Genomic DNA, 26,002 nt, shown 5'->3' with positions numbered 1-26,002 from the left:
GTTGGTGACAGGTACTACAAAGAAAAGTAAAGCGACGACATGAAAGCAAGGGGAGAAAGGGTAAAGCAGAGGAGGGCGGTGGCAGAGATATCCAGGGTGGAGGGAGAGGCAGTGAGCCGGACAGCATCTGAGAGCAGGGCTTACTGGCTAAGGGCATTGCAGGGCCAGAGATACTGGAACGGGACTGTGCTTGGCCTGTCCAAGGCACTGGAAAGACAAGGAAGCTGAGAAAGTTCATTCACACAAGGGATGCATGTAGCATTCAACTAGTATTATTTGTATTACTATCTTTTTAGGCCTTGAGACTAATTGGGACACCAAGATATTCTCAGGCCCAGCACCAATATCACCAGGCTGCTGGTTGTGAAAACCTGTCTAACCTGACCGTTTTACCTTCTCACTTCCTTTCTTCCAATCCAAGGGGACTGTCCACCGCAGGAAATTATTCTTTCTCAGTCTGACCTGTCTTCGCCTTTCTTTCTCTTGTCCATCATTAAATTTTGCAAATTAAAAAACTATACTGAGGACCCTTAATTAGCTCTGGTCAGTTCTTTTAATGTGACAGTCAGGGTGGTGAATTAAAATACTTATGGCCCCCTTTTCCTCCTTCATGAATCAGCTTTATTGAGCTTGAATTCACGTACATAAAATGTACCCATTTGAAGTGGCAAACACTGATGTGACCACTCCAATCAAGATAATTCTCCCACCACCCCAAAAAGAAATCTGCCAATGGCCCTTTGTGGTGACGTCCCCTCCACCCTCAACAGCCACACATCTGCTTCATTTCACCATAGGTTAGTTTTGTCTGTGTTCTGAAGTTTCCTATAATGGAAGAATACAGAACCACTCTTTGGCTTCTCTCACACCACATCTTGTTTCTGAGATTCACCTGTGTTTCATGCATCAGTAGTTTGTCCCTTTCTTATTGCCAAATAGTAACTCATGGTAGGAATATACCACCATCTATGTGTTTCCATTCACCTATTAATGGCCATCTGACCCACTTTCTTCAAATTAAACATGAAAACAGGTTTGAGTTCCCTACAGAATAATATTTATTTAATAAATTAACTGTTATGTTGATTTAAAAGGAGAAATTTGACACAGCTTTATAGCCACAAACCTTTAGTGCTTATTTGAGACGTGGCTTGTGTTTCTTTCTGAACTCTGTGGAAACTAGACCAGCTACATGCAGACCTTGAGTTGCTCAGCACTAAAATTGTTCAGAAGTAACTTTCAGGGTCCCCTCCCCAAAGTTCCATATATTTCTTCATTCTCTCAATCATTAATCACTATCATTTTTGTTCCATTTCACTTTTTTTGTTCCATATTTTAATTATTAGTTTAAATTTTTTTATAATTTTGTTTAGCTGTTAGCATGGCAGAATATTTTCAACTACTTTACAGTGCTAGCAACCTGTTTCTAACAGGACACACCAAAATTATGAATGCCGTTTACAAGATTTTTGTGGTAAGGTAAGTTAATCGCTCAGTCATGTCCGACTCTACGACCCCATGGACTGCAGCCCACCAGGCTCCTCTGTCCATGGGGATTCTCCAGGCAAGAATATTGGAGTGGGTTGCCATGCCCTACCCCAGGACATCTTCCCACCCCAGGGATTGAACCTGGGTCTCTCACATTCTTGGCAGATTCTTTACCATCTGAGCCACCAGGGAAGACTGCCTCTTAAGCAACCTGCTTACAAAATTTAAAATACAATCAGTATGTGATTTGGGAACTCCTAGTGGCTTACAGGGAGAAGGCAATGGCACCCCACTCCAGTACTCTTGTCTGGAAAATCCCATGGACGGAGGAGCCTGGTAGGCTGCAGTCCATGGGGTCGCTAAGACTTGGACACGACTGAGCAACTTCACTTTCAGTTTTCACTTTCATGCCTTGGAGAAGGAAATGGCAACCCACTCCAGTATTCTTGCCTAGAGAATCCCAGGGATGGGGGAGCCTGGTGGGCTGCCGTCTGTGGGGTCGCACAGAGTCGGACACGACTGAAGCAACTTAGCAGCAGCAGCAGTGGCTTACAGAGAACCAGAATTTTACCAGACATGAGAACTAGATGGCCTCGGGCCGTCTTGAGTGTTTTGGTTTGGTTTGGTTTGGGGTATATCTTATAAAATGTATTTTGTTATCTGATAATTATTATTTTGCAGCTGAAGTTGGGCCTTTGCCATGTGTTTAACATCCAAGTCCTAGGAGTCAAACAGTTGCTTCCTGCTTTTCAATTAGAATGTTTTTATTAGAAAGTATTATACATGAGCAATATCACGTTTGTATCAGCTTAAATAATTAGCATCAACAATGTTGTTATAATCCATAAACCTTAACAAATGACTGAGGGTTTCCTCCTGTTTAAATAATTATATGATGGAGACAGAAAGTAGATAAGTTGTTGCCAAGAGCAGGAAAAAGGAAAGAATAAGGAGTGAATACCATTGAGTATGAGGATTTGAAAATGTTCTAAAATTTTATAGTGCTTATGGTGTATAGTTCTTTGAATATACTTTTAAAAAATACAAACAAACCTAACAACAATAGTGAGTTGCACATTTCAGAAGGGTCGAGTTTATAGTATGTGAATTCCATCTCAATAATAATATGATTGCTTTAAGCATGCCCTTCTTCATCTTGACTGTATAGATTGCTGTTGTGAATAGGATATGTGTTTTCAAATTTGCACATAATTTTATGATACAGACTTATTTTGTCATATGACGTTTGTTTTGTAATTTTGAGACAGTTGTGAGGTTTTTGGAAGGGTCGTCTGCCAAAGATCTCATAACTAGAGATATAATATCTCCACTGCTTCACTGAAAGGCAAAATTGTGTAGATTACAAAATAAAAACAAAAAACCCTCATTATCTCTCTCGAGAATGAGGACAGCCTTATTGTATAATGTCAGTTCCCAGCATAACATAGTATTTTTTGCTTCTGCCTCTTAAGATACAAAGTAATGGAGTTTGGAGCTGAGAAGAGGGAAGGTCTAGTTGCTGTTGTTTTATTTTCTTTTTATTATATTCACAATATTTCTGTCTCCTCCCTACCAGCCAGATTTCTATCCTTTGTCAGTTTTCCTCGGAATGTTTTTTTCTCCTTCCATATTCCCACCACCCTCACCCTGATGCTCACTATCTTTCAGCTGGTTTATTGCAGTCACCCCGCCCCCAGTCTTTCTGATCTCTCCCCCTGCAGTCTCCCCAGCTCCAGCCATCATACTCATCTACCTTTAACACTATTTCGTCTTATTACTGACGAGTGTACAGTAGCCACATACAGTGAAGCTTGAATCCTTCTGTTCTGTGAAGGGCACTTTAGGGCCCGCCATGATCTGAGCTCATCTTGCTTACCCCACTTTCCCTCCACATTTCCCACCCAGTGTTTTGCTTTAGACAAGTAGGCAGCGTCACGTTTGGCACATGCACAGAGCTCATCCTTGTTTCTATGCCTTTACTAACACCGTTCCCCACAAGTCTTTCTCTGAACCTTTTCCCATCCTACTCACCTGTAAGTCTCACATCAAGTTCTATCGTGTCTGTTAACCCCTTCCTGTCGCTTCTTTCTCTAAACACTTGTTGCTTTTGTTAGCTGCATTGTCCATTTAGTATATCCATGAAATAGGCCTGAGTATAGTCCTCTAATTATTGCCTGTTTGTGTTTTTATTTCCCCAACTATGACAGTTTTTAAGCACTTTGGGATCATGGTGCTTGTATTCACTATACATGATATACTGGTTATATGATTGCCCACTCAGCTGTTGATTGGTTAAGAAATTGATTGTCTTTGTGTCAGGGAGGGGGCTATGGTTTACATTGATTTTAATGTTTTCATATCTCAGCCCTGGGTTTGGGGCTTCCTTTCAGCATTCACAGAAGGAACCTTATGCTCTCATCCTTTTATTATTAAGTTCTGCCATGATGCCATATTTCTTTTACTTATGTTAGGCCCTTAGATTGGAGAAGGAAACGGCAACCCACTCCAGTATTCTTGCCTAGAGAATCCTGTGGACAGAGGAGCCTGGTGGGCTGCCGTCTATGAGGTCGCACAGAGTCGGACACAAGTGAAGCGACTTAGCAGCAGCAGCAGCAGGCACTTAGATAGAAGAAAGTTCCTGGGTTCTGTACTGCTGCTCCTTAAACACCCACTTTTTTTTTTTTATATCAGAGTATAGTTGATTTAGTGTTGTGCTAGTTTCAGGTGTACAACAGAGTAATTCAGTTATGCAGTGTCCCACACTTTGTAACCCAATGGACTGTAGCATCCCGCTCCAGGCTCCTCTGTCCATGGGATTCTTCAGGCAAGAATACTGGAGTGGGTTGCCATTTCCTTCTCCAGGGGATCTTATAGATAGATAGATAGATAGGGGATCTTATAGACTGACAGACAGACATAAATATATATATACATATATGTATTCTTTTTCAGATTCTTTTCCCATATAGGTTATTACAGAGCTTTGAGTAGAGTTCCTTGTGCTATACAGTATTCAATACCCATCTTGATCTCAAAGCTGAGACTGTGAAGTGCTATTTCCAAATTTTGCATAAAAATAAGAGGCTAGAGACTAGAGAAACTAGAAACTAGTCTCTAGTTTTCTAGAGACTAGAAAAACACAGAGGCTTTTATGTAGACCTGGAAGGGCATGACAGAATAACAATCTCTTTGTTAAGGTGGGAAAAAATAGTTACCATCTCAGAGGTATGCTGCTCTAATTCATCCCAATTTCTGTTGCCTGTTACTGTTAATATACTTTGCAGCCACTCTCAAGTGATTGTGGCTCTGCTCTTGTAAAAGGCTGAATTAACACTTAAAATGTGACTTCATATATTTTACATGTTTTGTGACTAGACACTACCTATTGCATTAAAAAACTCCCACGGAATCCTGAGAGAAAAGAAATTATAGGCAATGGAGAACAACAGTATGTTTATGTGAAAGATGGAGATATAATTAAGACTGAAGGTGCCACGCTAAGGTAAGTCAATGTCCTGGAGCTGGGGAAGGCAGGATGGGGATCTACATCTATGTGTTACAATAGCAGTAGGAGGAGGATTCCGTCACGTTGCTTGTCTGAGTGAAGACATCTCAGGGAGGATACAGATGTGCTCTAGGAAGAGAAAACAGGTTGCTTGATAAGCAGAGGAAAAGACTTTTCACTCTATATACCTTTCTAAAATTGTTTACTTGAATTAATTGAGCACCTTTTTTAATAAATCAAATTTAAATTTTTAAAAATGGAGTAGCTTCCTGCTAGAGTGATTTAGGGATCTTCCCATTAGGTAAATTCAGGGCTCTGTCATGCTCTCACTTCCAAAGGCTGACCCATCCCTAAAGTAAACACATTTCAAGCCAGACTCATCTCTCCTGAGACATGTCTGAGGGATTCAAAAGGTTTAAAGCCAAACTAATGCTGGTTTTCTGTCCCCCACAAACTGTACTTGCTTTCCAACTTCAGAAGAGTTACTTTTCATAGTACTTTATAGATTTTTTTTTCTCCTAAGATAGAAGCTGACTCCTCTTCACTCTTATGTTCCCCCTTCTCCCCTCCCCACCCTCGCCTGCTACATTTAATCAGGTTAGTTTTTAACCTCAGAAATATTTGGCAGTGCAGCCTCTTTTTCTCCATGTGCACAACCACTACCTCTTACTCAGTCTTCCTGTCTGCAGACTCCCTGCTTTCTAATCTACCCTTCGTACCCCGTGTCACCTGGAACATAGAATAGCGCTCCCTGCCCACAAGATAATGTTTGTTCCCCTGTGTGTCACAGTCTGGCCCCGCAGGTTCCTGGTCTTCGCTCTCATCACTGCCCTCACAGGCACAGTTACAAGGACATTCTGTGCATCCGTGCCTTGGCTCCTCCACCCCCTGTACCAGGCATTGCCCCTTCCCTTCAATTTGTCTCCCTGACAGATTTGTATCTGTTCATTCTTCAAACCTAATCCACCCATTACTTAGTTTAAGAACCCTTTCTGGGAAAAATTCATTGCTCCTTCCACTAACTTTCCTATAACCTTTATTGTTTTGTCATAGCACATATTAAATTTTAAGTTTTTTTGTATGGAAGTACCTCGGGTAATCAACTCCTTAACTTCACTAATTAATATTAGTTAATTCTCGTTGCTGTGGTCAACAAACCCAGAAATGAGTAATGGCTAAAACATAGAAGAAGTTTACTTCTCAGTCACAGAAAGTTCAAAAGGGAGTAGTGATTAGTGAGGGGCCCTCCTGCAAGTGAGGTTTCATGCTCCTTCCATCTTGTGATTCCATTACCCTCAGTCCTTGCTTTCAAGGTCACCATGCTCACCTCCCTCAACCCAGCAGGTGGAGGAGGAATTGCAAGCACTTTGACAGAAAAGGCAATTTGCAGACTCTGAAAAGAATGGTTTTCCAAATGAATCTTTCTCAATTTAAAAAAAAAAAAACAACACTGGGTCTGTTCATAAATTCATTTTATTGTGATTGTTCATAGGATTGTCCATAAGATATGATACACACCGACAGTATTTTTTCCATAGTGGTTTGATTTACATGTATTATGGTTCAGCTAACATCCATCATCTCACATAGATAAAAAGGAATGAAAAAAGAATAAAAAGAAAAAAAGAACAGTTTTCTCCTTGTGATGAGAACTCAGGATTTATTCTCCTAACAGCTTTTTTACAGATCATACAGCAGTGGTTAGTCATCTTGTTGTACATTGTATGACTTGTACTTATCTTAAAATTGGAAATTTGTACCTTTAACTACCTTTCCTCCATTTCTCCCTCCCCTTACCCTCCACCTCTGGTAACTGCATGCCTGATCTCTTTTCCTATGAGTTTGGTGGGTTTTTGTTTTTTGTTTTGTTTTTTAAGATTCCACTTATAAGTGAGATCATGTAGTATTTGTCTTTCTCTGTCTGACTTATTTTACTTAGCATAATGCCTTCAAGGTCCATCTATGTTGTCCCAAATGGTAGGATTTCCTAATTTGTTATGGCTGAATAAATACTGCATTGTGTGTGTATGCGTGTGTGTATCTCACAACTTTTTTATCCATTCGTACATCAGTGGCCACTTAGATTGTTTCCATGTTTTGGCTATTGTAAATAACACTGCTGTGAACATTGGGCTACAGATATTTTTTGAAGTTAGTGTTTTCATTTCCTGAGGATCTGTTCCTGGGAGTGGAATTGCTGGTGATATGTAGTTCTATTTTTAATTTTTTGAGAGTTCTCCATATTGTTTTCTGTAGTGGCTATATCAATTTACAGTCCTGCCAATAATGCACAAGCATTTCCTTTTCTCCACACACACAGCAGCACTTCGTATCTCTTATATGTTGATGATGGCCATTCTGACAGGCATGAGGTAATATCTTATTTTGGTTTTAATCTGGATTTCCCCAATGACTAATAATGGTGAACACTTTTTCATGTCCCTATTGATCTTTCATCTATCTTCTTTGGAAAAATGTCTATTCAAGTTTTGGGTCATTTTTTTTTTTTTTGTAAAGCACTTAACATTTAATGAATTTCCCAGCATGTGGCTTCAAGCCACCAGGACACAAGCCCCACCTACACCCTTAATCTTCTCCTCAGCTCTTCTGCTGAAGAATTTGGCCTTCACGATGACAGGCTGCTTTGGGAGCTTTCCTTTCCCCAGAACTTTGTAGTAACCTGATCACATCACATCAGTGATAGGAGCAGCCCCTGTCTTGTTCTTGGCAGCGTTTACTCGTGTCTGCTCACTAACCAAGGTCCACAGTTTATCAAGGTTGACAGTCGGGCAGAAACTCTGGTTCCTCTTTAAGTGGTAATGCCTCATACCAACTTTCCCAAAGTATCCTGGGTGATATTTGTCGAAGTTGATCCTGTGATGATGCATGCCACCAGCATTACCTCGGCCTCCCAGGTGCTTCCGGTGTTTGCCGATGCGACCATGGCCGTGGCTCACGTGACCCCTAAGTTTCCAGGTCTTCCTTAGTCTGGATGGCATGTTGGCAGCCTAGACAAAAGAGCTGGGTCATTTTTTTAATTGGATTTTTTTGCTGTTGAGTTGTATGGGTTCCTTATGTATTTCGGATATTAACTCCTTATCAGATATATGGTTTGCAAATGCTTTCCCATTCTGTAGACTGTCTTCACATATTTTTATAGTTGCTAGAAATATACCTACTAGAATCATTTTCATATAATATGAATACTTTCACTAACAGGTTGCAGCAGGTTTAATCAGACCAGATATGATTTCTAACATCTCTTTAATAACTTGACATTGGTGCAACTATAAAATTGTAATTGTTTGCAATATATAAAGCATACACTTAGAAACCATAAAAGCATAATAGTTCTTAATGTCAGTTCTTAATGCCTCTCAAAAGTAATTGCTCCCATTACACTAGTAGCTTATGTTCTTGTACCTTATATCTATTACACTTTTAGCAGAATTTTTTATAAGGATTTGTTTTTTGTTTTTTTTTTTCGTAAGGGAGAAATCATTCTAAGTTATACTCATTTATGTTTTCTTGTTGTTCAGTGGCTAAGGCATGTCTGACTCTTTGCAGCCCCATGGACTGTAGCACGCCAGGCTTCCTTGTCTTTCGCTATCTCCTACAGTTTGCTCAACTCATGTGCATTGAGTCAGTGATGCCACCCAACCATCTCACCCTCTGTCTCCCCTTTCTCCTTCTACCTTCAATCTTTCTCAGTCTCAAGGTCTTTTCTGATGAGTTGACTCTTCATGTGAAGTCGCCAAAATATTGGAGCTTTCAGCTTCAGCATCAGTCCTTCTAATGAATATTCAGGATTGATTTCCTTTAGGATTGACTGATTTGATCTCCTTACTGTCTAAGGGTCTCTCAAGAGTCTTCCCCAGCACCACAATTCAAAACTATCAATTCTTTACAGCACTCAGCCTTCTCTATGGTTCAACTCTCGTATCCGTACAGGACTACCGGAAAAACTATAGCTTTGACTGTACGGACCTTTGTTGGCAAAGTGCTGTCTCTTCTTTTTAGTACACTGTCTGGATTTGTCATAGCTTTTCTTCCAGGGAGCAAGTGTCTTTCAATTTCATAGCTGTGGTCACCGTCCACAGTGATTTTGGAGCCCAAGGAAATAAAATCTGCCACTGTTTCCACTTTTCCCCATCATTAGCCATGAAGTGATGGGACTGGATGCCATGATCTTAGTTTTTTGAACGTTGAGTTTTAAGCCAGCTTTTTCACTCTCCTCTTTCACTCTCATCAAGAGACTCTTTGTTCCTCCTCATTTTCAGCCATTAGAGTGGTATCATCTCAGTCAGTTCAGTCGCTCAGTTGTGTCCAACTCTTTGCAACCCCATGGACTGCAACACGTCAGACTTCCGTGTCCATCACCAACTCCCGGAGCTTACTCAAACTCATGTCCATCGAGTCAGTGATGCCATTCAATCATCTCATCCTCTGTCATCCCCTTCTCCTCCGGCCCTCAATCTTTCCCAGCATCAGGGTCTTTTCCAGTGAGTCGGTTCTTCCCATCAGGTGGCCAGAGTATTGGAGTTTCAGCTTCAGCATCAGTCCGTCCAATGAATATTCAGGACTGATTTCATTTGGGATGGACTGGTTGGATCTCTTTGCAGTCCAAAGGACTCTCAAGAGTCTTCTCCAACACCACAGTTCAAAAGCATCAATTCTTCCACACTCAGCTTTATTTACAGTCCAACTTTCACATCCATACATGACTACTGGAAAAACCATGGCTTTGACTAGATGGACCTTTTTGGTAAAGTAATGTCTCTTCTTTTTAATATGCTGTCTAGGTTGGTCATAGCTTTTCTTCCAAGGAACAAGCGTCTTTTAATTTAATGGCTGCAGTCACCATCTGCATTTCAGAGTGATTTCAGAGCCCAAAAAAGTCTCTCACTGTTTCCACTGTTTCCCCATCTATTTGCCATGAAGTGATGGGACCAGATGCCATGATCTTAGTTTTCTGAATGTTGAGTTTTAAGCCAACTTTTTCATTCTCATCAAGAGGCTCTTTAGTTCCTCTTCACTTTCTTCCATAAGGGTGGTGTCATCTGCATATCTGAGGTGATTGATATTTCTCCCGGCAATCTTGGTTCCAGCTTGTGCTTCATCCAGCCCGGCATTTCTCATGATGTACTCTGCATGTAAGTTAAATAAGCAGGGTGACAATACACAGCCTTGACATACTCCTTTGCCGATTTGAAGGCAGTCTGTTGTTCCATGTCCAGTTCTAACTGTTGCTTCTTGACCTGCATACAGATTTCTCAGGGGGCCGGTCAGGTGGTCTGGTATTCTCATCTCTTTAAGAATTTTCCACAGTTTGTTGTGATCCACACAGTTAAAGGCTTTGGCATAGTCAATAAAGCAAAAGTAGATGTTTTTCTGGAACTCTCTTGCGTTTTTAATGGTCCAGCAGATGTTGGCAATTTGATTTCTGGTTCCTCTGCTTTTTTCTAAATCCAGCTTGACCATCTGGAAGTTCGGGGTTCACATACTGCTGAAGCCTGGCTTAGAGAATTTTGAGCATTACTTTGCTAGCATGTGAGATGAGTGCAATTGTGTAATATTTTGAACATTCTTTGGCATTGCCTTTCTTTCGGTTTGGAATGAAAACTGACCTTTTCCAGTCTTGTGGCCACTGCTAAGTTTTCCAGATTTGCTGGCATATTGAGTGCAGCATTTTAACAGCATCATTTAGGATTTGAAATAAATAGCTCAACTGGAATTCCATCACCTCCACTAGCTTTGTACTCAGTGATGCTTCCTAAGGCCCACTTGACTTCACATTCCAGGATGTCTGGCTCTAGGTGAGTGATCACACCATCATGATTATCTGGGTCATGACGATTTGTTTGTATAGTTCTTCTGTGTATTCTTGCCACCTCTTCTTAATATCTTCTGCTTCTGTTGGGTCCATAACATTTCTGTTCTTTATTGTGCCCATCTTTGCATGAAATGTCCCCTTGGTATCTCTCATTTTCTTGAAGAGATCTCTAGTCTTTCCTATTCTGTTGTTTTCCTTTATTTCTTTGCATTGATCACTGAGGAAGGCTTTCTTATCTCCTTGCTATTCTTTGGAACTCTGCATTTAAATGGGTATATCTCTCCTTTTCTCCTTTGCTTTTAGCTTCTCTTCTTTTCTCAGCTATTTGTAAGGCCTCCTCAGACAACCGTTTTTGCTTTTTGCATTTTTTTTCTTTGGGGATGGTCTTGATGACTGCCTCCTGTACAATGTCAGGAACCTCCGTCCATAGTTCTTCAGACACTCTTATCAGGTCTAATCCCTTGAATCCATTTGTCACTTCCACTGTATAATCAAAAGGGATTTGATTTAGGTCATACATGAATGGTCTATGGTTTTCCCTACTTTCTTCAATTTAAGTCTGAATTTGGCAATAAGGAGTTCATGATCTGAGCCACAGTCAGCTCCTGGTCTTATTTTTGCTGACTGTATAGAGCTTTTCCATCTTTTGGCTGCAAAGAATATAATCAGTCTGATTTCGGCATTGACCATCTGGTGATTTCCATGTGTAGAGCCGTCTCTTCTGTTGTTGGAGGAGGGTGTTTGCTATGACCAGTTCACTGTTCTCTTGGCAGAACTCTATTAGCCTTTGACCTGCTTCATTTTGTACTCTAAGGCCAAACTTGCCTGTTACTACAGGTATCTCTTGACTTCCTCTTTTGCATTCCAGTCTCCTATATTTAAGAGGACATCTTTTTTGGGTGTTAGTCTTAGAAGGTCTTGTAGGTCTTCATGGAACCTTTCAGCTTCAGCTTCTTCAGCATTACTAGCCAGAGAATAGACTTGGATTACTGTGATATTGAATGGTTTGCCTTGGAAACAACAGAGATTATTCTGTCATTTTTGAGATTGCATCCAAGTACTGCATTTTGGACTCCTTTGTTGACATCTAATTATTATTAATTATCATTAATGCCATTAGAGTTGTGTCAGTTTTCTTAAATACAGTTACAGTTTGAATTTTGTCATCTTTGCAATGTCTAGGGCAGTGGTCTTACTAGTTTTCTCCATAGATTTATTATTATTTTCAGGGATCGTATAATATTGAAACACCCTTGCATTTTTTATAAACTTTATTTGATCACTGTGTTATTTTTAAATTTGGTTTTGCATTCTATTTGTTAATATTGGGTTGACCAAAAAGATCATTCAAGTTTTTCCATAGCAGCTTATGGGGAAAACCCAAACGAACTTTTTGGTCAACCTAATATTTTGGTTAAGATTTTTATAATAATATTCATTAATGAGATTGGGTAGTTGGTTTTCTTTTTGTTCAGCCTAATCAGGTTTGGTAGTTGTAAGTTTTCCTTCTTTACCTATGCTCTGGTGTAGATTATAGTGAAACTATCTGACTTTTAAATGTTTATTAGAGTTAGTCCATAAAAATACTGAGCCTTTAGTTGCTAACAGTTACACATCTTGTTAATGAAGCTTCATTGTTGCTTACTAGTCATATGGTCCTGTGAGTTAAGCTTAAATAAGACATATAATTTAAGCTTATTTGTCTACTTTTTATAGATTCTCTTTTTAATTCAAGATTAGCCTGGAAAATCCTATGGATGAAGGATCCTGGTAGGCTAGAGTCCATGGGGTTGCAAAGAATTGGACACAACTGAGCGACTTTACTTCATTTCACTTCAGACCTTAAAAAGTAATGTAATCTAACTTATTTTATTAAAAGAAGGTTTACCTGCATGTGCATGCTCAGTCACTTCAGTCATGTCCAACTCTTTGCAAACCTATGGACCGTAGCCCACCAGGCTCCTCTGTCCATGGGATTCTCCAGGCAAGAATACTGGAGTGGGTTGCCTTGCCCTCCTTTAGGGGATCTTCCTGACTCAGGGATCGAACCCAAGTCTCAGGTCTCCTGCATTGACAGGCAGATTCTTTACCACTAGCACCATCTAGGAAACCCAGAAGAAGGTTTACTCATTATAACTTGCTAGAATCTAAAAACCAAACTTGGAAATATGTTTATTAGATCATTAGGTAGGCTTTTGAAGGTCTTGAAGCAGAGGGGAATGCAGAATTACCTTTGGTAGTACAGCTTTTTGGGGTCAGACAGACACACACACACAAAAAAATTCAGGCACATGACATACATAATTAGCAAAAGGGGTGAAAATGGATACCTCTAGGGAGAAAAAATCAAAGAGGGTGGAGCAGTAACAGTAACAAATCTTGAAGGACTGTTTGATCCTTTGCTGCATCTTAACTTTCCCATTTAGTTGTTTTTTTTTTTTTTACTTAATTTCCCACTCTGAAAAAAATCAGAGTTGGTTTTCCCACTTCTCTTATTTATGGGCTCCATTCCTGTCTCCCAGTCTTCTGGGGTCATAATTTTGGTTAGCTCAGTATTCAGTGTTAACCTTACTAGGATTATAGATACTATTTACAGCTGAACCATGTAGTAAACTGTGCTTAATTTTCCTTTCCTGCAGTTAATAATTGTTTTGTTACTTGAATAATTTTCTATATACATATCATTAATTCAACTCCAGTTACATAAATGCTCTCTCAGAGTGTTTAAATGTATCTGGGATTCTCACGCTTCCGTGTTCTGGATGAACCTACCTCCGAGCCTCCTAACTTGCTGTCCTGGACGGGTCTCTTCCAGGCTGACTCTGTGATCCTCCCAGAAATCCCTCCGTGCTCACCCGGGGCTTCCCCTTGCCTCCCTCCAGTCTTGGATCACCTGTCCCCTCTACCCCATAATTTTCTTTCTTGATACTCCTGTTTTGGTGGAGCCCATCTCCAATAGCTTTCTAAGAAAGTGCATTTTTAAGACCTTTCATATCTAAAAATGTCTTTGTTTAATCCAACTTGATTTAAATCAAGTGCACTGTTTGTAAATTCCAGGTTGAAAATCTTTTTTCCTTCTTGGTTTCATATGCAAGATTCCATTGCCTTCTAGTTAATACAGTATTGAGATTGAGAAATCTGAAACCTTTCAGTTTGCTGAACTTTTTTGACCACCTGTTTGTTTGTTTTTTCTTTTTTTTTTTTTTTTCCTTCTTCACTATGTCCTGGAAATTCCCAATGCTTTACCTTGGAGGAAGTTTATAATGCTGGATCCTTGAGAGGCCTTTTCAGTCTGGAAACACGTGTCCTTCAGTTCTCACAATTTTCCTGAAGTTGTTCACTGATGTTTTCTCTAATCTGTTTTGTCCTGTTTCATTTATTAAAACCCCTCCTATTTTGTTAGAACGCTTAGACTCATCCACTAACTTTATTTTTTTTCTCCTGTTTTCTATCTTTTTTGCCTTTTTGCTGTACTTTCTGGGAGGTTTTTTATCAGCTTTATCTCCTACTCCTATTTTTCCCTTTCTCTTCTCACATTTTTAGCTTTCAGGATATCTTTTTGCCCCCTAAATGCTCTGTTCGTACTATTCTTTCTTGCTTCATCGTTGCAACTTGTTATCTCTCCTAGGACATTAACGGGGCTGTTTTTCTTTATGGCTGTGGAAGGGAGGTTTGTGTGTGTGTTTGTTTTTGTTGGAAGTTTTCTTCCTCATAATTTGTGGCCTGCAAATTAGTTTGCTTGTTTTTATTCACTCTCCTCAGTTTGAAGGGCTTTCTTCAGATGTCTGGTGATCTGGTGTTTACCAGTGTCTTCTTCCTTTAGCCTCTGCTCCCCGCTTCAGCCTCTACTTCTAGATTCCTGGCGTCCCACGTCCAGAGACTGGTGACTTCAGCAGTGTGAATCTGGTTGGGTCTCAGCTTTCACCTCTGCCAGCTTAAATGTCATTTTTTCTTTCATCTAATAAGTCATTTCTCACTCATGTGTCTTCTTTTAGCTTCTAGAATTCTAATGATATGGTCCATTCTCCTCACTCCTGTGGGTTTATGCCATTTTTCACATATCCCTTTAAGGTAATTTTATTGATGTTTTAGGAGGAAAATAAGAGATACAGGTGTTCAATCCAGTCTTAACCAGAAACACACTCTCAATTCCTATACAGTAAATACAAATATGCAATTATATCTGCCCTATCTTCCCCCCCAAAAAATCCATTATTGAGAAAAATTATTTAAAGTATTCCAGGCACATAAATTGCAATACTATTTAGAATAGGCAAAGAGAAGGACTTCCTTGGCAGTCCAGTAGTTAAGACTCCATGCTTCCACTGCAGAGGGCATGGGTTTGATCCCTGGTCAGGGAACTAAGTTCCCTCATGCTGCATTGAGTGGCTGAAAAAATAAAATTAATTCATTTTTTAAAAATAAAACCAAAAAAAAAAAATAAATAAATAAAACCAAAACAGAGCTCTGTTTTCGCAGCCAAAAAATAAAGTTATATTTTAAAAAGAGGTAAGGCTAATTAACCTCTCAAGGTAAGTAAAAGATAATTTAAATCTTATTCCACCAGACATTTTTTGCTATCTCCTGTGATTTCGTTATCTAAAACAGAAAACAGAGTGGTTAATAGTACCCACCCCGTTACTAGTAGGAAGGATTAAGTATAATGCTTGTAAATTCCTGAAGTCAGTGCCTGGCACATTGGAAAGCAATATATTGATATTAGCTACTACTGAGTGCTAAGCGCTGGGAATATAAAGATGAGAATAAGACAGGAGTCCTTCCTTTGAGAGTTCATAACCTTGTGAGGTAGAACGGTAAACAAGAAAACAGTGTGAAATCTGCAGTAATTCAGAGTACAGGAGTGATAACAGAAACAAATGACTGCTAGAGAGGGTTGCCTGTGTGTGGCTGAGCAATCAAGTACTCTGCAGAACAAATTATTTAGACTTAGATCTTTAACTGGTTTACTATTGGTATGGTCATAAACCTTCATGTAGAGGATTTCCTGGCAGTCCAGTGGTTAAGACTCCACTCTTTCTAGAAAATGTGTTGACATCATTTATTTGTGTCTTGTCCATAAAGAAGGAGAGAATAATTTATGTCTCAAAATTTCTTCTAAGCATACGAGTTCCAACTGTTACTATTTCTTCTTTGAACTAGAGTTATATACACACCTGGCCACACTGATGATCATATGGCTCTAGTCTTAGAAGAAGAAAATGCTCTGTTTTCTGGAGATTGCATCTTAGGGGAAGGAACAACCATATTTGAAGACCTCTATGATTATATGAACTCCCTGAAAGAGTTATTAAAAATCAAAGCTGAAGTTATATATCCAGGTGAGTCATTCTTTTAACCTAGCAAACCATTTGTTTCAAATGATGAGAAAGATTTTCTTTTGGTTTGTCTGTGTGTGTCTTCAGCCTTGAAGAGATACATATAAACTGCTTCTTTCTAAATTACACCCCTAAGTCTTGTCTAGCAATGCAATTAAAAAGAAGACTGAGAGTTCTATTAATAATTTTTTTAAAGATAGGGTTATTTTTTAACATCTACCGAGCTGTTAATAGAGCTCTTAAACAAAGGAAATAAACTTATTGGGACTAGAAAATGTTTTCATTTCATGACCTATCTTTAGTTTTGTTAACTTGATTTCTATTGTGGACTGCATTTTAGCCATGTAACCAAGTAACATTTGACCTCTGAGCTTTAGTTTTTTAACTCACACTATGGAAATCAATGGGGCTTCCCAGATGGCACTTGTGGTAAAGAACCCGCCTGCCAATACAGGAGACTAAGAGATGTGGGTTTGGTCCCTGGGTCAGGAAGATCCCCTGGAAAAGGAAATGGCAACCCTCTCCAGTGTTCTTGTCTGGAAAATCCCATGGACAGAGGAACCTGGCAGGCTATAGTCCGTAGGGTTGCAAAGAGAAGGACACGACTGAAGTAACAAGCATGCATGCATGGAAATCAAAATTTTCCATGTTAACTGTGAAACTGTACATTTATTTCAGTTCCTCAGAAAAAAAAAAAAAACAACTGTTATTAGTATATCAGCTATCACTGCCCTGCTCTACAGTATGAATCTCCCCTCCCTCCTAAAACCTAAGAAAGATACAGAACCCAACAGAAGGCCCCAGGAGGGAAAAGAGACTCAATTACTGACTCTCTCAAGTCCTTTAACTTGTTCCTAGCCAGAAAGCCATGAAAAGATCTGTAAATTCAATGTCTTCAATGCCTTCATATTCTCTCATGAGTTCCCACTGCCGAGGGATGGGAAACATACGTTTGGTGGGACTAGGCATTTGGATTAATGTTATGACATCAAAGAAGCAGAGGCTGACAACTGTTTCGAAAGAGAAGAGAGTAGACATTTGAATCAGTCACACTGGAGCGAAGCTAATGAGAGGGTGCCTGGTACAGGTTCTTGGAGTGTTGGCTTCAGTGAATTCAGTGAACTGGCTTATCGGTGCAGCAGGAGCCCTTGTGTCAATGGTATTCCATAGCCGTAGCTACCACGTGTTAAAGCCTGCCGCCCTACCTGCCAGGTACAGTGTAGGGACCTGCACAGAGTTGTCTTCACAAAAACCCAGTGAAGCAGGCAACTGAAGAAATAAGCTCCGAGATTCAGGGACTTTCACAGCCATACAGCTAGTAAATGGTAGTCAGTATCTTTTCAATCTTTGATAAGCATAGCGGTTAAGAACACAGAGTGGTTAAAAGCACCTGAGTCAGAATCCCAGCTCCACTTAGCTATGTAACTGCAGGCAGGTTATTTACCCTTCCCATGCCTCAGTTTCTGCTGTTCAAAGGGGAGAATAAGCATATGTACTTCATGGGATTTATGTAAGAATAAAGTGTATCAAGCATTTAGAGCAGTATCTGGCAAATAAACTCAACATTAAAAAAAAAAGACTAAGATCACAGTATCCGGTCGCATCACTTCATGGCAAATATTGGGGAAACAATGGAAGCAGTGACAGACTTTTTATTTTCTTGGGCTCCAAAATCACTATGGACAGTGACTACAGCCATGAAATTGAAAAACACTTGCTCCTTGAAAGAAAGCTATGACAAATCTAGACAGCGTATTAAAAAGCAGAGACTTCATTTCACCAACTAAGGTCTGTATAGTTAAAGCTCTGGTTTTTCCAGTAGTCATGTAAAGATGTGAGAGTTGGACCATAAAGAAGGCTGAGTGCTATGAAGAACTAATGCTTTTGAATTGTGGTGCTGGATAAGACTCTTTAAGAGTCCCTTGGACAGCAAGGAGATCAAACCAGTCAATCCTAAAGGAAATCAACCCTGAATATTCATTGAAGGACTGTTGCTCAAGCTGAAGCTCCAACACTTTAGCCACCTGTTGGAAAGAGCTGACTCATTAGAAAAGACCCTGATGCTGGGAAAGATTGAAGGTAAAAGTAGAAGGGAGCAGCACAGGATGAGATGGTTGGGTGGCATCACTGATTCAAGCAGAATGTAAGCAAACTCTGGGAGATAGTGGAGGTCAGAGGATCCTGACACGCTACAGTCCACGAGATTGCAAAGAGTCGGACACAGCGACTGAACAACAACTGGCAAATGATGAACACTGTTAATATTACCTATTGTTACTGTTGTGGTTACTATTTTTATTGTTAATTTTATTGTTATCTTTTAATTGTTACTTTTCTTTTTTCTAATGAACACTGTAATGTTTTATATAGATTTTGACATAATTCTCTAATAGTTTTTAGCTTGGTATGTAATTTTTAAATCTCTTTATTACCTATACAGGTAATTTTTCCTGTATAATTTTCCAAATAATTCTCACTTGCATATTTAGTATGCCTTTCCAGTACACTGTATGAAATATTTTTTAAGTAGAGTGAATTAACTTCAGTTGTACTTAAAATTTTTTATTTGGTTGAAATAATTTTTATAATTATTCTGATTCAGGACATGGCCCAGTCATTCATAATGCTGAAGCTAAAATTCTACAATACATTTCTCACAGAAACATCCGAGAACAGCAGATTCTTACAGTATTTCATGAGAACTTTGAAAAGTCATTCACAGCAATGGAACTTGTAAAAAGTATTTACAAGGTAATTTTTATTTATCTTATTTGTACATAGACACAATTTCAATAGAAGAATCTATTCATTAGACTATTTATGTGGTAAACTCATCGCATCTTAGAGCAGAATGAGTCTGTTAATTTTTTAAGTAATATTAGTCACTTGTACAGATTTGAGATCATCAGATCTCTAGTTTCCAGAACACAGAAGTTTGATAAACACTGGCCCACAGAATAACCCTTTGGAGCCATTATTAAGCCTTTTATACTTCATTCTATAGGATATCATTACCAATAGCCTGGTGATGAGGCTTTGTTATGATTTATGTTTTACTTGGAGAAGGGAATGGCAACCAACTCCAGTATTCTTGCCTGGAAAATTCCATGATCAGGCTACAATCCATGGAATCGCAGGGAGTCGGACACTACTGAGCAGCTAACAACAATAATGTATTACTCTGACCATCTTGATTATCTAGTGTCCTACTTGGCAGCAAGTGAGAAGGGGTGATCTACTGGAGACACCCAGTCTGGCTAATAGCACTGAGACACTGGAGACACTGGCTAATAGCAGTGAGAATTAGTAGCAGTGCCTATGAAGGTGAAAGTCGCTCAGTCATGTCTGACTCTTTGCAACCCCATGGACTATATATAGTCCATGGAATACAGGCCAGAATACTGGAGTGAGTAGCCTTTCCCTTCTCCAGGGGATCTTCCCAACCCAGGGATCGAACCCAGGTCTCCCACATTCCAGGCAGATTCTTTATCAGCTGAGCCACAAGGGAAGCCCAATGGATTAAAAGGAGAAAGGCCTCAGAGAAGAGTGTGAGAAGAGTCATTTAGTAGAGAAAGAGCCCCTCACACAGTGGCCTCTGAGCACATCCTTGTTTGACAGCAGCGTGTGGCAATCCATTGATAGGATTCAGTTTCTCAGCAAATGTGTGTTAGATAACTGATGTAGGCAGTATAGCTTAGGAGTTAAGAATGTAATAAGATTATCTGGGTTTTAAGACTCCCACTACCATAACCTATACAGCCATAAGATACATGAGAGTGTAACTAAAGATGAGCTTGAAAAGGAACCTGAGTGAGTTTCATTTAGTAAAGGTCTTTAACGTCCCATCAAACCAGTCAATCCCTGAATGTTCATTGGAAGGACTGACAGTGAGGCTGAAGCTCCAATACTTCAGCCACCTGATGTGAAGAGCTGACTCATTGGAAGAGACTCTGATGCTGGGAAGGATTGAGGGCAGAAGGAGAAGGTGGCGGCAGAGAATGAGATGGTTGGGTGGCATCACTGAGTTTGACATGAGTTTGAGCAAGCTCCAGGAGATAGTGAAGGACAGAAACCTGGCGTGCTGCGGTCTATGGGGTCAGAAAGAGTCGGATCCGACTTAGCGATTGAATGACAACAATGTCCCAATGTCCCGTAGGTCCAAGTTATCAAAAACCAGTTAAATCACACTCAATGTGCTTTGTGTTTAAAGGGAGGGATGAATAATTCAAAGGACTGAAGATAAAAAGTGCCAGGAGCAAAGGAGAAATGTAAATATTTAAATTCTGTGAAAGAGTTCACTTCCTAGAGTTTAGCCTTTCTAGATTATGCATTGAAACATGGGTAGTATTTTCTAACCCAAGTACAGACTGCAGAACTCTCTGATAACCCTCACAGGTGAGGCGGCCAGTGACTGTGCCTGCCTCAGAAGTGCCGGTTCTGCATTCAGAGGTGTGTTCAGGGATGTGTTCACTGTGCATATGTGTACAGCACCTGTCACATAGAGAACAGCGTTAGATATTGTGGAGACATTTATTCTTTCTACGAACATTTACTGAAGTTTGTATGTGCCCCTGGACTAGGTGCAGAGATACTGAGATGGCTGCAGAGATACTAAGATAACTCCAGATCTCTGCCCTCAAAGAACTTGGGGTTTAGCAGACAGACATGTTCATAATAGCTTCCATTTTTTTGAGCATGTTATGTGTTAGACACAGTACTACATGCTTCACATTACACTTGTATTTTGGGGTACTTAATTTCCAGTACCCCAAGTTTTCACTACATAAAGATACTATTATTCCAACTTAATAGATTTAAAAACTGACTTTATAAGTGTGAGCTAAGTAACTTTTCCAAAGGCACAAAACTCGCAGATGTCACATACTCAAATGTCAGAAGTCAGATGCTCAAACCTTGTGTTTTTCTGTAACACCAAGCTTCCCTCCAAGGACCATACACAGCACATTGGAGGCACAAAGGAAAGAGAAGTCAGTCCTACCTGGTGAAGATAAAACTTGTTTGGAACAGCTTCAGAAACTTAATCATTGAATCGGATCTTGAAGAAGGAGTAAGCATTTCCCAGGCCAGACACAGGAGAAGGGAAGTCATTCTAGATAGAAGGAAAGATGTGTTCAAACACTGGGGGTCATAAAAGCCTTTTATGTGTTCGAAAACCCCCAAAAAGAATGTGTGTTATTGGAGCACAGAATGCATGTTGCAGGTGGGTAGGGAGGGGGGTCCCAGGATATGTATGAGGCAGGAAAGACAGGCATGGTGGATCAGAGGAAGTCCTTGGTTGCCGTGCCAAAAAATGTGGGCTTCAGCCTATAAACTGAGAATGACCACCACAGATCTCAGTCCAGGGGGATTGCATAATTAGACTTAGAAATCATGCTGGTGGATATAATAATACATGGTGCTGGAGCTTCAAGAAGAGTTGGATTTGGAGGTTTTTACTTGGGACTCTTTAATGCAGTGGCAAGTTGATTGAGTAAAAAGAGAGTCAGTGATACAATTCATTGTAGACATCAGTGTTAAAGAGAAATCCCGGGAAGAATATCCAGAATGAAGACAAAATGATGAGAGGTAGGATAACCTAGGGAAGGGAAAAGAAAAGAGCTCTTCCAAAAGGAGAGACTCGCCTGCTGATTTCCGGTAAAATGAGGACTTAAAAGAATTCTTTGAATTTTCATTAAAATATAATATGATGACCTTAACAAAACATTTTCAGGGAGCTGAGAAATGGAGATAGTCAATTAAGTCAAGAAGCTTGACTTTGAAAAATTCTTATTTAAAGAATAAAAGAGACAAATAGTGTATGTGACAAATAAGTGTATGTTACCTCTTGTAATGTGGAATCTAAACAATACAACAAGCTAGTGAATTATAACAAAATGGAAACAGGCTCACAGCTATAGAGAACAAATTAGTAGTTACCAATGGGGAGCAGGAAGGGGGAGGGGCAATAAAAGGGCAGGGATTAAGAGGTGTAAACTGGTATGTAATATAACACAGGGAAATAAAGCCAGCATTTTATAATAACTCTAAATGGTATACCCTGGTGGCTCAGTGGTAAAAGAATCCACCTGCAATGCAGGAGACATGGGTTTGATCCCTGGGTTGGGAAGATTCCCTGGAGGAGGAAATGGCAACCCACTCCAATATTCTTGCCTGGAAAATCCCATGGACAGAGGAGCCTGGTGGGCTACAATCCATGGGGTCACAGAGAGTCCGACACAACTGAGCACCTGAACACGCATGCACACATAAATGGAGTACAGCCTTTAAAAATTATGAATCACCATATTGTAATTACATAATATTGGACAGAGGAGGCCTGACGTGCTGCAGTCTATAGGATCACAAAGAGTCAGACACGACTGAGCGACTGAACTGAATACTGTATGTCAAGTATGCGTCAATAAAATTAAAATATATATGGAAAAAAGAATAAAAGGAATATTTATTTTGTTTACCATTCAGGTAACAGTTGTCAATATTACATTACTAGCTTAGCAAAAGTAAAGGAAAAATTGTAAGTTTTAAGGTCAAAATATATATACTTTTAATAAAAATATGTAAAGATATTACCATGTCACCTAATAAGTAAACCATAGGACCAACTGTCTGTGGCATCATCAAAACTATCTAAATAATTTTTATGTTTATTCATTCACTTATAAAATATTCAGTTCCCACTGTATGTCATTTTGCTAAGCACTGGGTATTCAGTAGTGAATAAATTATACTACTGCATTAATGGAGCTTACGGTCTATTTTATCTGTAAATTATACTTCTAATAGTGACCCAAAGTGAGACATATATAGGATGCAATAGTTTTGGTTATTACTATATAAAAACCTAGAGTTAAAACTGTCTTCTTGACGGTATGGAGACTCCTTAAAAAGCTAGGAATAAAATCACTATATGACCCAGCAATCCCACTCCTATGCATATACCCCAAGGAAATCAAAATTGAAAAAGACACATGTACCCCAATGTTTATGGCAGCACTATTTACAGTAGCTAGAACATGGGAGCAACCTGGATGTCCATCGACAGATGAATGGATAAAGAAGCTGTGGTACATATATACAATGGAATACTACTCAGCCATAAAAAGGGATGCATTTGAATCTGTTCTAATGAGGTGGACAAAACTAGAGTCCATTATACAGATTGAAGTAAGTCAGAAAGAGAAATATAAATATCATATGCTGACATATATATGGAATCTGAAGAGACAGCACTGGTGAATTTATTTTCAGGGCAGCAGTGGAGAATCAGACATAGAGAACAGACCTATGGACAAGGTGGGAGGAGAGGAGGGAGAAGGGGAGATGTAGGGAGAGAGTAATACAGAAATTTACAATACCATATGTAAAACAGATAGCCAGTGGGAATTTACTATCTGACTCAGGGACTCTGTGACAGGCTGAAGGGTGGAGTGGAAAGGGAGATGAAAGCGTGGTCTGGGAGGGAGGGGACATGGGTGTACCTATGGCTGATTCTTGACGTATGACAGAAAACCACAAAATTTTGTAAAGCTATCCTACAGTTAAAAATTTTTTTGAAAAGTACCTCTCAACAACAAAAAAGACTGTCTTCTTTTGTCTTTTTTCTTTAAAAGTTTCGAAAAGATTAACACTGTTATTTTGTGAAAAAGAGATGTTGTAGGGACTTCCCTGGCGAGGTAAGGACTCTGCTCCTACTGCAGAGGGCGAGAGTTTGGAACTGAGGTCCTGCACACTGTGCGGTGTGGCCAGAAATAAATTAATTAAAAATTAAAAATACTGTACTCTCATCTTTCCTTTAGGATACTCCCGAGCATTTACATAAAATGGCCCAACATAACGTCTTGCTGCATTTGAAAAAATTAGAAAAAGAAGGGAAAATATGTAAGTATTCTTCCAAATTTTTTTTATTTTGGGCACTGAAAATATTTGTTAACAAATGAACTAGTTTCCTTTGAGGAAAAACACCACCCACCAGAGTTCTCCCTTGAATGTCACTGTGAGTGGGGTAGACAGTCATTAGGAAGGGTCAGTAGCGAAAAGCAAGGGAAGGACAAATTAGAACAAAAGCTCCCACAGGAGTGAGGGCCTTGCGTGGGGGCTCCAGTCCTCACCCACCCGAATGTAGCGGGAAGAGAACTTCGCCTTTGCCAGAGTGACCACAAAGAACTTTACATGTAGATTTGGGAACAGCCAAAGGTTTTGCGGTAGTAAAAGTAGTAAACGCGAAGATACTAAAGCAGTAATTCTGTAATTGTTCACTGGTGTTGACTTGTCAACTTAATAATCTTAGAAGTTTGCTGCTTAAAAAACAAGAGGTGCAATGTTGGCTTCTGTGTAGAAGTTTTAGCAACATTTTTATTTGTAATCCCCCACCCCCGCTGCAAGAGAAACCCCAACTTTATATTGAGCAACAAAATTTTTTGAGGAATTAATGCTTTTTCTAGTTACAAGAGAACTTAAAATCCAGTGATTTTGCTTGTCTGTTGTTAAATGTTTACTCTGTAATTTTCTTTCCACAGTTAGCAACACAGATCCTGAGAAGAAATGGAAAGCTCATCTTTAGTTTCAGCTTAATGAAAGATTGTGTTGTTTTGATTTTGGAGAATGAGATGTTCTGTTAACTATGAATTATTTACAGAGAATAGCCTGTGGAACACTGAAAATAACCCTAGATATACTTTTAAATAACATTATACCTATTCTAAAACGTGTAAACCACAATTTGCACCTACAATATTAGTGATTTATCTAACCAAGCTCTTATAACATTTTACCAAAAATGCAGAAATCCAATAGTTTATACATTTTCAATAAACAAAGTAACGGTTTCTTTTAAAATAATAAATTTTATGTCATTTAAACTGGATATTATTCTTGGAGATTATTTATCTATGGCCAGTGGTCAGTAATACATTTTTTTTCCCGGCTGCTTCAGTTAACAGCACAAATGTCTGTGTCATCCTTCCTTTTCTACAACCTTTGTCTATTTCTGTAGATTAGAGGCTTGTTTTCATGTTTCTGTCAATCATTTCATGATTAAATATCAGCTCTGTTCCTCTGTATCATATATATTTTCTTATAATGGCATCCTACAAGTGATTCATGCAAATCAATGTTTGGTAATAGAAAAGCATTAAATTCCCAATTAAAGTCATTGTATGTAAATAATTATTTCTGTAACCCATTAGTACAACCAATATGCTTTACTAATTTAGGTTTTAGTATATAGTGGCTCAGTTGGTAAAGAATCCACCTGCAGTTCAGGAGACCCAGGTTCGATCCCTGGATTGGGAAGATCCCCTGAAGAAGGAAATGGCAACTTACTCAGGTATCCTTGCCTGGGAAACCCCATGGACAGAGGAGCCTAGATGGCTACAGTCCATGGGGTTGCAAGACACAACTTAGTGACTAAACCACCACCATCATCAAAATATATATGAATTACATACCAAAGTTTTTTAAGATTAGAATATTATAAGAGCATTTTTTTATATAAGTAGTGTTTTTAAATAGTGGTTAGGTTCTAAGGTCATCCACCACTACTTATTTAACCCATAAGGTTGCCAAATAACAGTACAAAAATGAGCTCAGAATCCTAAAAGTCTACTTCCTTTTCTCTTTTCTAAGACTTTTAAAAAATTCTTTAAGAACTTTTTTTTTTGACAACCTCATCTCTTCCTGCCCCTTTTCCCAAAGTGAAAGTGAAAGTCGCTCAGTTGTGTCCACCCATGGGTTTCTCCAGGCTAGAATACTAAAGTGGGTAGCCGTTCCCTTCTCCAGGGGATCTTCCCAACCCAAGTGTCAAACCCAGGTCTCCCGCAT

At 39.3% G+C, this 26,002-nt stretch overlaps 2 protein-coding genes across 2 annotated transcripts in view; one reads left to right on the top strand and one right to left on the bottom strand.

The window, feature by feature from the left end:
• The window catches only part of LACTB2 (lactamase beta 2), a 31,727-nt gene extending 6,681 nt beyond the window's left edge, over window positions 1-25,046 (top strand). The window contains exons 3-7 of the mRNA XM_043483802.1: window positions 4,864-4,990; window positions 15,987-16,165; window positions 18,765-18,913; window positions 23,980-24,061; window positions 24,700-25,046. Of these exons, the coding sequence (XP_043339737.1) occupies window positions 4,864-4,990; window positions 15,987-16,165; window positions 18,765-18,913; window positions 23,980-24,061; window positions 24,700-24,743 (581 nt within the window). The 3' untranslated portion in view covers window positions 24,744-25,046. The remainder of the gene's footprint in view (window positions 1-4,863; window positions 4,991-15,986; window positions 16,166-18,764; window positions 18,914-23,979; window positions 24,062-24,699) is intronic.
• LOC122451192 (60S ribosomal protein L27a-like) lies at window positions 7,491-7,992 on the bottom strand. The gene has a single exon (XM_043483804.1). It carries the CDS (start codon window positions 7,990-7,992, stop codon window positions 7,678-7,680), a length of 315 nt encoding a protein of 104 aa, XP_043339739.1. The 3' UTR covers window positions 7,491-7,677.
• Window positions 25,047-26,002: the final 956 nt, after the last annotated feature.

The sequence above is a fragment of the Cervus canadensis genome, chromosome 12 (genome assembly GCF_019320065.1).
Source record: "Cervus canadensis isolate Bull #8, Minnesota chromosome 12, ASM1932006v1, whole genome shotgun sequence".
NCBI classification, from domain to species: Eukaryota; Metazoa; Chordata; class Mammalia; order Artiodactyla; family Cervidae; genus Cervus; species Cervus canadensis.
The sequence above is the reverse complement of the archived record's forward strand: the minus strand, read 5'-3'. Positions and strand labels throughout refer to the sequence as shown.